Below are 15,850 nucleotides of genomic sequence, written 5' to 3'. Positions count from 1 at the left end.
CGGCAACAAAATATTATAAATCTGTTTACCATCAAATTCATAATTTACTGCACAATTAAAATTGGCCGTTTAGAACTTCACTTATAATAATGATGTCAGTTTAGATTTTGTGCGCCACAAACAAAAATTGCTTAAAAGCCCACAATTCCCAGAAAGACTGCATCATGCTTTCCAGAATCCTATAACCAATAATGCTCTACAGTGATGCAGACACAATTTCAGAACCCTAATGCAATTCAAGACACCGGCATAAATGACAATTTCTAAAGATTAGTTGGCAAGAAAAATGGACGCCCACTGGCAGAAATAATTGAAGATAAAATGAGATTAGCCCAGTACAGCAAGTATTCCCCACAGAATCAAACAGTTAAAGCATTACGGATTATATACCATGCTATGCCTAATTTAAACACACAAAAAAAAGTCTTAAAGGAAAAGTCTCTCCTGAATACTCGATGCCATGCTTTGCATAATTTACATACAAAAAATGTCCTACCTCTGCAGGATTTTGATCATTTTGTCTGATAGGGACAGTGCGCAGACTGCAAGCTGTGGGGCACTCGGTGACAGCTATGACCACACACAAACTCTGAATGCACTCTACCATTTGTCCACTTTAAACAGATTTAATTAATTTCAAAGGTTGCTAACCAAATGGTTTGGCGGGGGTTAGTTACACATGAAATCCACTTAACACCCCAAGTTCAAGTCTGTCACACACACTAAACTGCCCTTAATTTCATCAGGCAGGCTGTTTTGGGAGGTGAGATATACAAACAGAAGAAGCAATAAAGGGAGGGCTCGGTCATGTCACACCTTAACTCCTGGCTGGTAAAGGCTTCCATATTTAGCAGTCTGGAAGTCATTCTTTGATCTAATGCAGAAGCTACAAAACAACAACAACAAAAAAGCAATTTGTATGCCATCCTGCCTGTGATTCGTATTCTTGCCGGCGGGAAGGCTATTCGGGGAGATTAGTCACCCGCAGTAGAGAAGATTTGTCCCTGGGTGACTAATCTCCCTATCTGCCTTCAGTGTAGTACCAGTGTCAACAACCTGATTTTTCTAAGGGACAAAGGGAAGTGGTCAGGGTTTGGTGATATATTTATCAATAGAACAGGGAAACAGACACCACAGAGCAGTGATCCCCAACCACTGGCTCATGATCAACATGTTGCTCTCCACTCCCATTGATGTTGCTCCCAGTGGCCTCATAATAAGTGCCCAATTTGAAATTCCTGTCTTAAATTAATGTTTTGGGGGCCTGTACACTAGAAGTCCACATGGGGCTTCCAGATAGCCAATGACAGCCCTTATTTGGCATCCCCAAGGAATTTTGTCTTGCTTGTGTGGCTCCCCAACAGTTTTTACATTTGAGTGTGGCCCACGGGTAAAAAAGATTGGGGACCCCTGCCATAGAGTATTATAGAATGATAGAGCACCCAGGATATCTACGGACTACTGTCAGATACAAGACAGAGCTTGAAGCCTCAAAAGATTAAGGTATCTAACCCAAGGTAGTGAATGTTCTCTACATCCCATTCCAGGAATATCATTCCCTACTTTGATATTACCTATATATAACCATGCAGATAGGGTTGCCACCTTTTCTAGAAAAAAATACCGGCCTTCCTATATATTTATCTTTTTTTCCCTATTAATAACATTGGGATCAACCATCGTTTTTACCGGCCAGGTGGCAACCCTACATCCAGACCATTAAAGGAACATGCCATTCTATTTCATTGGTTTGACATTCAGTATAGACTTGTTATAGAACGTGCAGGCAGTAACGTACAACTACCAAGACAACACAACAGGAAAGGGACAAGACAGCAAGACATAAATTAAAGGGCAGACAGGGTGGACAGCTATACACATGCCACAATACTGAAAGAGGGACGGGGGTTGACTTATGACACAACACACAAGCTACAAACCTGATACATTAATGGAGAATAATACTGTATATGTTCCAGAAGGCCCGATAGTAACACAGGCATACAGCCCATTGTCCTCCGGCCCTGCGTTGGAAATTTGGATCTCCTCCCCTGTTATGCGCGTGCGGTTAGTCTCCAAAAGCTGAACTCCATTTTTCACCCAGCTGATGCTCTGAACATCTTCTCGAAGCCTGCACTGCAAAGTTACTGTGTCTCCTGGCCGAGCTGAATATGGCTCCACTTCCGTTTTGGTTTTAGGGGCGACTGAGGGTTGGAAAAAAACCCAAATTAAAAAAAAAAGTTCATATAGGGGCAACTTTGAGATAGCCAAGGTTTGTATTTGAGTATACTGGTAATTTCAGATAGATAGACCCTGAAAATCAGAGTGTATCCTAGTAAAAAAAAGTCAAGGGTAACAACTAAATATATAAAAGGGACCTTATTTCTAAGTAGGGTTTGTCTTTAGTATGAGGTTATAATTTACAGACATTTTCCTTGTGTGCCTCTTTATTTTTAGTGGAGGCAGCCATATTGTTTTTCATAAGTTATATTAAAACTCCATCATTACTTGTAGCTGTTGTATTAGTGTCCAGAACAAAACAAGAAATATAAACAGCTACTATACCTATGTACAGGCCTATATATGTATATACAGTATAGAAGGAATGTTCCAGCTGGAAATGTTGCCTAAAATTCAAGGAAAATTTTCATTTGGGAAGAAATCCATCTAAAACTTGTGTAGGCAGCAGGCGTTTGATGGATGAAGAACAAGTTGGACTGTCTAGACTGGTAGCCAGAGCAGAGAGAATTAGTGGCACGGAAGCACAAGCAATGGCGGGGGGCAGTCCCCCATAAACCAGAATACCCCCACTGCAACTGACTTGCCTAGCAACCAAGCTTCTTTTTCCTCAAATGAATGAGAAAAGGCATGACTTTTTCAGTTCAAGCATTACTCCGAGATCCAACATTTTGCTAGGCCATGGGTATATAATGTCACAGATATCAAAAATGTACTCTTTCAGCCCAAATTCCATCAATATAGAGCAAAAATAATAATAGTGTTCACTCAAATCTAACCATAATCACCCTTCACATTTTGCTTCCAGTAGTAAGTAGAACATACAATATAGTCAGTCTTGGACTCTCCTGGGCTCTCCCCAAAGGGTGGGGCGTAGTCCCACAGTTTGGGAGCCACTTTCCTATGGTGTGCTTATCATTAATATGAAAACACCAATACTGTATATGCCACAATGCAGTACAGCCTTACCTAGATCTATTTGTTGGTCAGTTAGACTGTATATATATGTAGCCATGTATTAAGATCATTTAATTTGGTCTTTTGCATCATGACCAAACTTTAGAAATAAAAGATAATAGTTAATGACAAACTTATTTCACTACTGCAATAAACCAACCTCCTATCAATAAATTCCCCAAAATACATTACTGGGCAGGCTAAATCCCTTTAAAATTAAAATATATCCTCCTTATGGAGGCTGCTCACTAGCATGCAAAGAACACTGCTTTTCTGCATTCTATTTGTATTAAATATGGGAGAATAGTGCCATAAAAGAAACACAAAGGAAAACTGGGCCAAACAAGCTTCTGAGCAATACAGATTAATTAAGCGGATACCTTCACATATATTTGCATGATACATCTACATTTCTGTACATGTGAGCATTCGTTTTTTTTATGCTCTAATAAACACATCTCTGCACACTTGATTGACAGAAGAAACAAAGCTCTTCTGAAATGCAGCTTTTATTAACTAATAAGACGGATGTGGCAGTTGCACCTCTTTAGAGGCAAAATGGTGACAATATGCGCAGACATTCTAGATGGAAACCCAGGTAGCTAAAGCTTTAGATTTTCTAAAGCATTCTATCGAAAAAAAAAAACCAATTCTTATTTTTCTGATTCTCTTTTCTCTATAGTGTTTCCGTAATCTTAAAGAACGATGTTCCAAATTACATAAAGTTCCATAAACACTCCGAATAACAGATACCATACCTGTACCTAGACTAAGTATGTATTGTCTAAAATTAGGTATAAATAGAACAAACTGTTTAGGATTTGGTCAAATACCAAAGTTTTCACCAAATCAACAGTTCCCATAGTCACATGATTTTAAGGGTTTGGATTCGGTTCTGCCAAGTACTTTGGTTCGGCAGAATCCAAATCCTTTAAAAAATGCTTTGATTTGTCCAAACCCTGAATTAAATGTATTCCGATCTAAAATTCAATACCAGAAGTAAGAATTCTTTAGCCCCGCTAAATCTAGGGTCACGGGTAGAGCCAGGCCAAGGGAGCTTTGCCCACCACCAATATGGTACTTGCAGGTGAATCTACTGGGTGCAATGTATGTAGGAAATCGAAGGAGTGGTTTTGAGACCGTCAATACAGTAGTTCTGAAGTTGTGAGGCACTGTAAAGGATACATAATTGGATAAGGGCCCATTAAAACCCAATCTACAGTTTCTGAAACTTTGGGGAGAATTACAACAATCAAAAAATCATCCTCTACTGGACGCCACTTTTGTTTTTCACATGAGAGTCAGTGTTCTTTGGTGATACCAACTAGTGTCAGGGAACATAGGGTCAAGGGGACCCCCCCGGCAAATTTGCTGTGCATCTGGTTAATGCAAATAGCCCCCCCATCACCCGTCTGCCTTTGCTTGCCCCTTGTGTTCCAGCGACATGAAAAAGAAAAAATGTGCCCCTTAGACTAGCCATAGGAATGTATAGGCAGCCTACTGTTTATATTGGTGCTGCAAGACAAGACGGTACATTTAGAAATGTAGCATAGCCTTAACGATAAGCCCAATAAACAAAAATCCATCAAAGGAGAAGTAGAATGTGACAGAAATTGGCAGATGAATAAAAAAGGAAGATAGCAGCTCAAGGCTTCCAAGTGAAATCAAAGGTAACCAAGAGATTAGAACAAAAACATAGGGCTCCCTTTAAAAACAAGCTGCTCGCATTACTCCTCATTATTTTCTTAGCACACCCACAGTAGAACTGTATAAAGTTTGTTTAGTCCCCGTACGACTCCCAGTCTAACTGTGCCAACAGACAGGCCTAACATCACACAGACAAGCCCACTCACAACCGGAACATAAAGACGTCTTGACTTTGCCACCAAAAACAAGGACTAAGTGAGATTATGGAATCTATTCAGGTCCCTGTAAGACACAGGCATTAAACTTCCTTGTAATAAGGTCTAGCATCCAATCTGCCCCAATGCACCAAACATATATAGGCATAAACTTGTTCAGACTGGGGAAGAAAACAGATTAAATGTTTATATATTAACCTGCTATCCTCTAATGCAGGAATCTTCATTTGAAGTTGCTAAACTACTACTCCCATCATCCTGCAATGTACAATATCCTTTATTTTAAGGTTGCCCTAATAACCCATATGTATGAGTCCAGCGGGGAGGGGTTTCTATAGATAAATGTACCACCATCTTCAGGATGATTCCGGTTCTAAGAAAAAACAGTCCTTTGAACAACTTTTGTAACTTTGTATCAGGAGGCAGCCCAGCAATCCACAAAATAGCACAGAGTGTTCCGTGACAAGGCAAAGTGCAATAGAGAAGATAAACGGAGCAATAAATTTGTAATTGCAAAATCCTTAAAGTTACCACGACACGAGGCTGCCATTTATTACAGCAGGAACATGGCAGGAATTGACAAAATGACACTGGCGTTTCTTCCTCTAAAGCTGGTGGCACGAAGGCAGACAGGGCATCAACTTATTGTTAACTCCGTCACAATCTGAAAACTTATTTTAAAGGGCATAAAGTGCTTTTAGAGAGTTTGTGGAGCTCCCAATATCCTTATTTTTGATTGAAGGTCTACATTATTTCTTATAATAGGCAAGCTTTAGTGAGTCATGTGACATGGGCAGTACTATATTCCCTAGTGCATAATAAATTAACATAGAATAGGTCAACATATCATTCCATAACCTCAGGCATGGTACTCCAAATTGAGTTAAGCATAATATATAACTCATATAAGTGATATGTCATTTAAATGACATCACTAAGCACCTATGATAAATGATGACATCATTAAACATAGGTCTGTTATTATAAGGACATTCACAGCAAACGTTAAGTTGACCCACAATAATGTAGTAGTAGTATTTCCATATACCTGTGGTGGTGTGTCCCCAGTACTTTAACACACATTGTAATTTAGACACTATGTTAAACCAGGCTCTTACAAGCTGTACTTATTTCTGTGTCTCCCTCTATAAGCCTATTTAACAGGCACCTTTCACAACATTCCTTCCAAGAATGTTATAAATGTTCCAACATGTACCATGAAAATGAACGGCGACATTGGTTTTAAAGAGACCCTGCACTTTAATAATGTGTTCCTTCTGAATAGTGCGGAGTACACTGGGAATGCACAATTCTCTCTATACAGACTATGAAAGATCTTAGAGTAGTTTTTTTCTAATGTGAAGCCCAAAGCAGCACCGGGCTTGGCCTGAGAGTCAGTTAGATTTGGGGTGAACAATTCTTTTCTGTCCTAGATATTTTATATATAGCTCAAAAAGAAAAATAACCTAGTTCAAAGCCAAGCACAAAAAATCTGAAGAACTGTCTTAGGCGGTTGCGCCTGTTGCTGTTCTCTTTGAATGTTGGACCTGTCTTTGGTCTTTTGGAGGTCCAACAAATATTGAACCTCAATATACAATAAAGGCTGAGGAACAATTTCTTAGGAGGGTTACTGAAGTTACGGCTCTCTATGGTCTTTTGGAGGGTCACCTAAACATCAGCGTTGCATATATACAAATATGGCCTAATATGAACTCTAACAAGTCTGTTCCTTAAGAAGATTGGAATACAGAACTTTACTAGAGCATCTGAGCATTTTATCTTTATTCTTCTCATTGCAACAAATGAAGCCAATGATAATTACCAAACAGGAACAGCCTTCCTACCAACCTTCCTACCAACCATTGCATCGCTCTGAATTTGCTTTGTGACGGGGAGAGTTGCCAGTTAAATTAACTTAAATGCTCAAATTTGTGCTTGCGGCGACGGGACTGAATGATGATGCTCAGGTGGCAAGACGACAGACACCGGGAGAAATTTCATTTCTTTCCTGCCCCCTGGCTTTTGAAATCAAAACAGAGGCATTTATTTTAAAAATCAACGTGCAATGTGTAACCATCCTGCCTGAACATGGGGTTTTGACTACTGTTTTTTTTTTCCTGGGGCCAACCATAGGGTCAAAACACCACAAGTGACTTGCTACTGTATCCCACTGAAGTCAACGGAAACAACAGATATTATGTTATCAATAATGATCACTGGGAAATGCCCATGGGGAAATTTTGATGCACGTCCATAGACTTGGGAACGAGAGACAATGGCACACAGGCTTCCATGTACTGATTACAGATTAACCAAGAAAAAAGCGAGAGCGTCAATACTTCAAATATGTTCCATAATGCCTTAGGAACTTCTCATGGAGGGTTGCAGTCTAGGTACAGTAGTAGCACCAAAGGTTCCCCATCACTGAAAAACTACCATACAGGTGTTCCTGATGCAATTCACTTAGACTTGACAGAGAAACCATGGAACAAATAGTGTGTCATGTTGATTAAGAACAAAATGTGGTCAATGGCGTCAATACACCATATAGTGTATATCCCTTAATATCTTAGGCGCAGTTTATGGAGGGCTGTGGTCTTTCAAAAGCAGTAGCACCAAAGGTTGCCTATGTGGGCTTCTAAAACAACTCCCATGAACTTGATTGTCATGAAAAGGAACACCAGTTGCCTCATTAACTGCACAAAACTTGCCACAGGCGTTTTAAGGCAACTCATTAGATGTGAATGAGAGACCATGGCACACGATTTGAGTCATATGGTGTATTGACCACCATGTTTTTTTAGTTCTTAATCAACATACGGTATGTCCCTTAATCCCTTTTCGATGCTCCTTACCGAGAGTTGTGGTTGAGCAACAGCACAGCAGTAGCACCAATCTTGCCTAATCTTGCTTCACACTGTACGAACTGTAACTAAGAGGTGTACACAAAGGTAGAGATAAATGGATACACACAAGCAACATTATGGAAGCTTCCAGCACACAGTTGCCACGATTCAGCTTAATTAGCCTAAGGCGGCCATTTACCAGTGGGAAAGGACTACTTTGCAGGAAGCTGCACACCTGATCCCAGCAACACTTTTGTTTAGGTGTCACATGAAGCCTTTTGTTGCTGTTGTCTTACATTAAAAAAATTTAAAAAAAAGCTTCCACCCAGGCGGTTTGTAACTGTAATCCATTTGTCAGGCGGTATCAGATTATAGGACTCAGTGTCCTCTTCCACAGCACTGATCATTTAAAGGTAAACATGTTTTTGTATGAATATCCATATGATATTGTTACAGGAAATATGTATGATATGAAAGCTATATAGGGCATTACTTGCCAAATAAAGTTTTCAACATTTTTCCCTAATGCCTTGTTTGCACTGTCCTCCATGTGGGGGAGCACTCACCATAAGCACAACAACCTCACAGACCTTCATTTAAAGTTAATTGTAAAAGCAATTGCAATTGAAAGTATTATTTATTTATCCCTTTGTAAGGGACTGCTTCTTGAAACAATGTAGCTGAATACCGCTATTCTCCAGTCAAAAGACCACACGTCCCTTCTGCTACATTGTTATAAGAGTCAGAACCAACAATGCAGAGAACAGAAAGGGACAGACCGATACTGCTTTCAATAGCAATTACAAATACATTTTAAAGAAAACTGAATATTTGTAAACAATGCATATGTAAAAAGTTGCTAAGAATTTCAATTGCTTTCATTATATAAAAAAAAAAATGCGGGTTTTTTTTCCCGGTGGCGCTCTCCTAGATAACAGATAGAAAGCAGAACATGCATAAGTGCCTAATCATCTTTCCTGATTAAGAAGAGGATTTCTGTATCACTAAACACCGGAATACTTCATTAACTCAGATTATACATCACAAGAATTTGTGAGCCATTACCTTTCGCACCCTGGTTAATGAATAAGCCATTTTTGTAGCTCAATGAACAAAGTAAAAGGAGCTGAGCTGCTTATAGCAGAAAGGCAGGCATAAATTCTGTGGTAGCTCAGATTATATTTGTAGTACATTAAGGGCAGAGACACACAGTCAGATTCAGGGAGATTAGCTACCTGGTGACAAATCACATCTTTTTCGGGGCGACTAATCTCCCCAAACTGCCTTCCTGCTAGAATGTGAATTGCTGGCGGGATCGCACTCGGAGCTCTTTGTTTTCCGAAGTCGCCCGAAGTTTCCTAATGAGGCAACTTCGAAAAACAAATCGCTCCGAGTGCTATCCCGTCTGCGATTTTGATTCTAGCCGGCAGGAAGGCAGTTCGGGGAGATTAGTCGCCCCGAAAAAGAGGAGATTTGTCGTGAGGCAACTAATCTCCCCGAATCTGAGCGTGTCTCTGCCCTTAAGGAGAAGGAAAGGTCTTTTTTACTTGGGGGTGCCAAAAGTTAGGCACCCCCAAGTGATCGCATGTACTTACCTAAAACCCCGGGCTGGTGCACCTATTGGGAGAAAAGAGCCCGGGGTTCTTCCAGCGAGCACCATGGAGTGATCGTCTTCAGGCCTCTTCTTTCTTTAAATTTCCCGGTGCAGATGCATGCGCAGTAGAACAAAATAGCAGGATTTTTCATTAAAAGTTCAGCTTTTCGCCCTAATATTCGAGCGCAGCCGCGAGTGAAATGAAGAACCCCAGGCTGATCGCTGTGATGCTCACTGGAAGAACCCCAGGCCGGTGCAATTTTCTTCTGATCATCATCACTTGGGGGTGCCTAACTTTTGGCACCTCCAAGTAAAAAGACCTTTCCTTCTCCTTTGAGTTTCCTACACAAAGGCAGAAAAAAATACCCTCATGGTGCTGAATATAATCTGCCCCATTAAATATGGCTCGTTGCAGGGGTATATTCAGTTACAGAGAGGGAATTTGGTGTGAGGAGAGAGAACAATACATCATATTACATTTATAATACCAATAACAACTAGAGGCATGCGAATACCTTGGATAACTGAAGAGCCACAGTTTAAGAAAAAAAAATATGTTGCAGTCACCATCTTGCCATATCCATTTTCTCCTACTGATCCCATCTTGCCCTACAATACTTGCTGTCCTTTCAATCACCTCACAATGAAACAAGGCGAGGGAGGCATCACAAAAAAAATAAAATAAAAAAAAGTCAGCAACTGTCACGGTCTCCTTTCAATCTGTGGAAACGAGCGTCTATAAAAAATAAAAAAAATTGGGAGTGGAAAATGTGGCCCCCAATTTATTACCATGCCTCACGCTCCATTTTGTCTTTACTTTCGTCTCTATGGTGCCATTACCTCAGAGGGGGAAATCAACCATATTACCAGCTTGGGGGGAGGGGGGCATGTCTTTTTGGGCTGAGAAATGAAGTTCAACAGCTGCTTAGAGTCTAGGCAGGGTTTTCAAAAGAACTACAGAAAGTGAAGGGAAAATATTTTTCGGAGTGAATCTTAACAAAATAAACATGTAGAGGAAGTTGCTGAAACATGTCTGAGGGAAGGGGAAAGAGAAGGCTTCTGCTGAGGGGGAAAACAAAACATGTCTGCTTTCAAATGCAAATGGAGCAAAAGGCACGGGGATGCAAAACTCTCGTTAAGCTGATGCTGATGGGGACTTTGCCATAAAGGCCCTACACAAAGCCTATTCCAGACAAAAGGGATTGAATGGTTCAGAGCAGCAGGAGCTGGCTGGTTTCCACGGAAACGTCAACGGGGCCTAGTTACATTTTCCCCCCTCTACTTCCTGAAGCATACAAATAGGCCCGCGGGTACCCTAATCTCAAAACCTAATAGGTGGAGTGGGGGTTTTAAGGATTCCCACATATATGTAGGCGCAGGCAATAAAGCAAAAGCACTCAGCCAGACTTCTTTTAATCCTTATTCAGGGGAAGCTGAAGCGGAGTTAAGACTTCCCAGCACAAAAAGGGTTACTAAAAGAGCAAAGGAATGACTATTGCTTGGCCAGAGCTTTCAGTCAATGGAGAATGGCCAACAGTAAACAAACCACCTATACTGCGGCCACATACACATTCAGGCTACAAAATGAAATATTAGATCATTTATCACACAGAAGAAAAAAAAAAAATGTACTTGCCCCCTCCCATCCCCAGTGGTTATCATGATAGTCTTTTGCCAACGCTTCCTATAAAGGAGAATGTCTCAGCAGTATGGAAGCTCCCACTCTATGTATAAACCATTCCTCCCAACATTTTGGAAATTGAAAGATACAAAAAGATTTGCCGCCCGTAGCTTGGGGACATTTTTTTGACTACGCCCATTTTTGTGACCATACCCCCTAACTACCATGTTTATTTGTCAAAATTTGCCAGTTTATGAAAGTCTGAACAAAATTTCTGTTATTACAGTTTTGCTAATGAAGGTGAATAGCCATTTAAGCTGCAAGTCACAGTTTCCCCAAGAGACCTGCTTATCTTAATCGCTTATTTGCTTATCTTGAATTGTTACAAAAGTATCAAACTGCACCTGATGGCTGTTCTGGGCTCTCTGCCAAAAACCAATTAAATTTTTTTTAAAAAAATTCATTAGTATACATCAATAAAAAAAAGACAAATGAAACTTTAAAATTGCAAAGTCTTTATTAAGAAATAAGTGATCGGGCAATCCATTGTGCGGTGGTCAATTTCTCCTCCCTGCCTTCCTTATAGGAGATAGCCAGGGAAGAGAAATCGAGTGCTGCACGATGGATCGTCTGAAGAGAAGCAGACTTTCGGTAAGTTATTTCTTAATAAAGGCTTTGCAATTTTAAAGTTTAATTTGTCTTTGTGTTTTTTTTTCTTGATGTATACTTACGAATTTTTAATTTTTTTGATGTTACTGGTCCTTAAAGTTATAAACTTTGTATCTTTTTCTGGCTGTTCAGTGCAGGAGATCAAAGCAGAGAAAGTCGGGACATTACAGTAACAATCCGGGACTTCGTGTTGAGATGTCAAAATCGTGACTGTCACGCGGCAAACGGGACAGTTGGGAGGTATGCATAAACAGAGACACAGGTACCCATTTACAAAGGGATAAGAACAAGTTCAATATGGGCCACAAATTTGCAGCCCTTTGAGCTCTAATTTGCACCTATTGCCCCCCAGCTCCCCCTGGACTGCTCATCATAAATCAAAGCGATTGCAAATAACATCATTAGAACTTTCAAGAATAACCAACCTGACCTAAGACACTTATAAACACAACTGGCAGCATCTATGTAACTGGGAATGACAATTTATGCAGAATATGCAATCCCCATGGGGGGGGGGGGGGGAGTTATGAATACAGTCCCGAGGCTGTTTCTTGTTAAACTTTAAGTACAACGTTGAGAGTGATATTCTGAGACAACTTGCAATTGGATTTCATTTTTCATTATTTGGCTTTGTATTCAGCAACTCTCCCATTTACAATTTCAGCAATCTGGTTGCTAGAGTCCAAATTACCCTAGCAACCATATATTGATTTGAATAAGAGACTGGCATATTAATAGGTGTGGGCCTGAATAGAAAGGAGTAATAGAAACTAGCAATAACAATAAAATGTATAGCCTTAAAGAGCGTTTATTTATTTTTTTTAAATCGGGTCAGTGATCAACCAGACAAAGCAAACTGCCATTTGGATGCCATGTACCAAATAACCTAGTTTGTTTACCAAGTAAAGGCTAAGTTAACCCATACTGTGTATGTCAATTTTACCTTGCATCTTATTTAAGGTATTGCCTACATATTTTCAATGCCATGCTCTCAGGTTACAATACTCATTAATTTTCCTAAATTGTTTTTTTTTGGCACCTTCCTTGTGCGGTTAATTGGCTCCCTCCTCTAAAAAGATAAAGATAAAAATGTGTGTTTTCTTATCAAACACTTGAAACCCCCAGGCCATGCTGACCCAGGAAACAGCCCCAGGACAAGCAAATACCTTTTGTCTCTAGTGAAAAGTGGTAGGAAAGGCTGAAAAGTTCAGTAGGAGGCCCCCCCTCTACACATCCAATTAATCCTGATCCGTAACAGGACAGGCTGCTTATGTAAGGCCCTGATTGCATCTAATAGAAAAAAAATATTGAATGGATGCTAAAGTCTACCAGGTCTATCAAAAAAGGGCCATAACTCTATCTTAAAAAGTAAATTTTTAAGTAGTGACTTTTGGCGCATGCGCAGTAGATCGTACCGGCGAAATGCTCCTACTGCGCATGCGCCGGTCAAAGCAGGAAGAAGATCGCGTGGAAGAAGATGGTGCCTGTGAACTCCGTGGACTGGACCTGCGCAGAAGGGTAAGTAACAAGTTAGGGGCATTTGCCCAGCGGGACAGGTAGGCCAGGGGGGAGGGTTTTTGCGCCGACTAGGTTTCCTTCTCCTTTAAATGTCTATTGTCTTGAGAATGTCTTTCATTCAGCACAAGTCAATAGTGATAATTACAATTTAGTAATTTTGTCCATGAACATTCTATGGGAATAAAGGGCATTGGCGCTCTACTGTATAGAGCTACTCGTCATCATTATACAGAGCAGCCTGGTCATTCTCAGTGTATAGAGATACTCAGCATCATTATACAGAGCAGCCTGGTCATTCTCAGTGTATAGAGATACTCAGCATCATTATACAGAGCAGCCTGGTCATTATCAGTGTATAGAGATACTCAGCATCATTATACACAGCAGCCTGGTCATTATCAGTGTATAGAGATACTCAGCATCATTATACACAGCAGCCTGGTCATCATCAGTGTATAGAGATACTCAGCATCATTATACACAGCAGCCTGGTCATTATGAGTGTATAGAGATACTCAGCATCATTATACACAGCAGCCTGGTCATTATCAGTGTATAGAGATACTCAGCATCATTATACAGAGCAGCCTGGTCATTATCAGTGTATAGAGATACTCGGTATCATTATACACAGCAGCCTGGTCATTATCAGTGTATAGAGATACTCAGCATAATTATCAGCATATAGAGATACTCATCATCAGTATACAGCACAGCCTGTCCATAAGTGTAGATTGATAATCTCTATAGCAAACAATGGAGTCTGATCATTATCAGTTGGGCATTTCCCAGCACCCTGTAAGCACATACATATTATCAGCTCTGTAATTTCCAGCTTCCACAGACAGAAGAGAAACTATCTAATGTTGATCTGCTGTGCAGGTTCTGTTTGCTGGGAAATAATTGGCCTGGGAGGGCCAGGAAGGTGCTGCATGGTTGAGCGCTTTATATTTGCAGCTTTTTAACCCTCTCCCAGAATGGGGATTAAGTCCTAAAAAAAAAAAAGGGAAAGAAAACACAAGGCCCCAGCTGTTCCAGTTGGCCTCTGACCTTCTGCTTTTCCAAAGTGTGATTTTCACCCCTCACCCCATAAGAAAAAGACCCTCGGCCGCCCCTCCCCCTTGCTTACAAGGTCAGACACAAAAGCTTCCTCAGTCCCTCTTGATTGATGCAGCACAAAGTTTAGTGGCCCCTTTGGTTAATGAATTGTATGGGTCAAAGTGACTGCTTATGTATGGAAATCCCTTTAGATGCAGCAACCCCCCACCCCCGCCATCCAATCAGCTGCCCTATAGGCTTTTAGTCGCATCCGGCAGGGAAGCACCAGTGGGAGGGGGCAAATTGGGGGGATAATGATTCAAATGAGCAATGCCATATTTTTTTTTTATTACAAGTTTTATTTATTAGGTGCCTGGAAAAATAAAGAGAATGCCCACTTTTCTTCAGCTTGCACAGTAGACATGATCCTCATCTCAGCATTCCTAGTATGACCCATGTGCCACAGGCCTATTGCTCCGACAGATCGGAATTCTGCACTGACACTTTTGGCCTATGGCACACACTGTAGTTCTGGATGAGTTGCCAATCTCCCCCAAGATTCCCACTGGTAGCAATGGGATGATTTGGGATGTGAAGCAAAAATGGGAACCCTCCTGCATTACCTGGACCCTATAAGCCATGGGTCACTTTTGATCTGTGTAATGGACAAAATAAATGACCTTCCCAATTTATATTTTATCTGGATTGGCTGGAATATGGATCAGGCAGGATGGAGAATCCTCCCAGCCAGGTACCAGAGTCTAGATGGGACAACCATGTACTTATAATCTGAACTGGTTGTTGGCCTTATGGACCAAATAATCAGATTCTACAGCATGGCTCACAAATTAGGCAAATATTAAGGTTTCTCTCAAAGAGAGTACTTCTTGGCCCTGCCTTCAAAAACCCTTGTCTGGGCAAATTGTCTAGAAAACCCTCTTTAAAAACCACCAGGGTCATAGTCTATGAAATGGAAATCCCCAGAGCTATTTTTGCTTCCAGGAAGTCCTTCTACCAACAAGGTTCAAGTGCACCAGACTGTAGCAAAGGCTACCCTAATAAAGGGATGCCCACGCTATTTCTGCACTTGTCTTTTAGTTATGCTGCCGGTAGGAATAAGAGGAGGCATAAGGAATTGGGCACCTTATGGCCACTACATTCCTCAGTGTGTGGTGTAACTTGCAAGGGTCCTACCATAGGATAACAGGTCTTGGAGATACACTAGAACACAGAAGCAGACTTGGACTGACAATCTGGATGTTCTGACAAATGCCAGAGGGGCTGCTGTATCAGTGCTTAAACTGCAAGCCTTTGTGTGCTTAAAATGGCATGCACAAGGGCCCCGATATATCACTTTAAGGATCTGGCCACACAGGCAGATTCGGGAGATTAGTCGCCAGGCGACAGCAGCTCTATATCATAATACTAATAAACCACCTGTGTTCAAACACATTTACTTACCCATTAGATGCTATGTAGTATAAGTGAATCATGGAATTCATAACAC

At 40.8% G+C, this 15,850-nt stretch overlaps 1 protein-coding gene across 3 annotated transcripts in view; it reads right to left on the bottom strand.

Moving 5' to 3' along the window:
- The window catches only part of fgfr1.L (fibroblast growth factor receptor 1 L homeolog), a 50,013-nt gene that overhangs the window by 23,034 nt on the left and 11,129 nt on the right, over positions 1-15,850 (bottom strand). For 2 of the 3 annotated variants that reach the window (XM_018250858.2, NM_001090864.1), the window contains 1 exon segment: positions 1,941-2,204. The exons of the other annotated variant lie outside the window; for it this stretch is intronic. In XM_018250858.2, the coding sequence (XP_018106347.1) occupies positions 1,941-2,204 (264 nt within the window). 3 annotated transcript variants of the gene reach the window in all.

Source organism: Xenopus laevis, chromosome 3L (genome assembly GCF_017654675.1).
Source record: "Xenopus laevis strain J_2021 chromosome 3L, Xenopus_laevis_v10.1, whole genome shotgun sequence".
Taxonomy (NCBI): domain Eukaryota; kingdom Metazoa; phylum Chordata; class Amphibia; order Anura; family Pipidae; genus Xenopus; species Xenopus laevis.
This window is presented reverse-complemented; position numbering and strand designations above follow the sequence as displayed.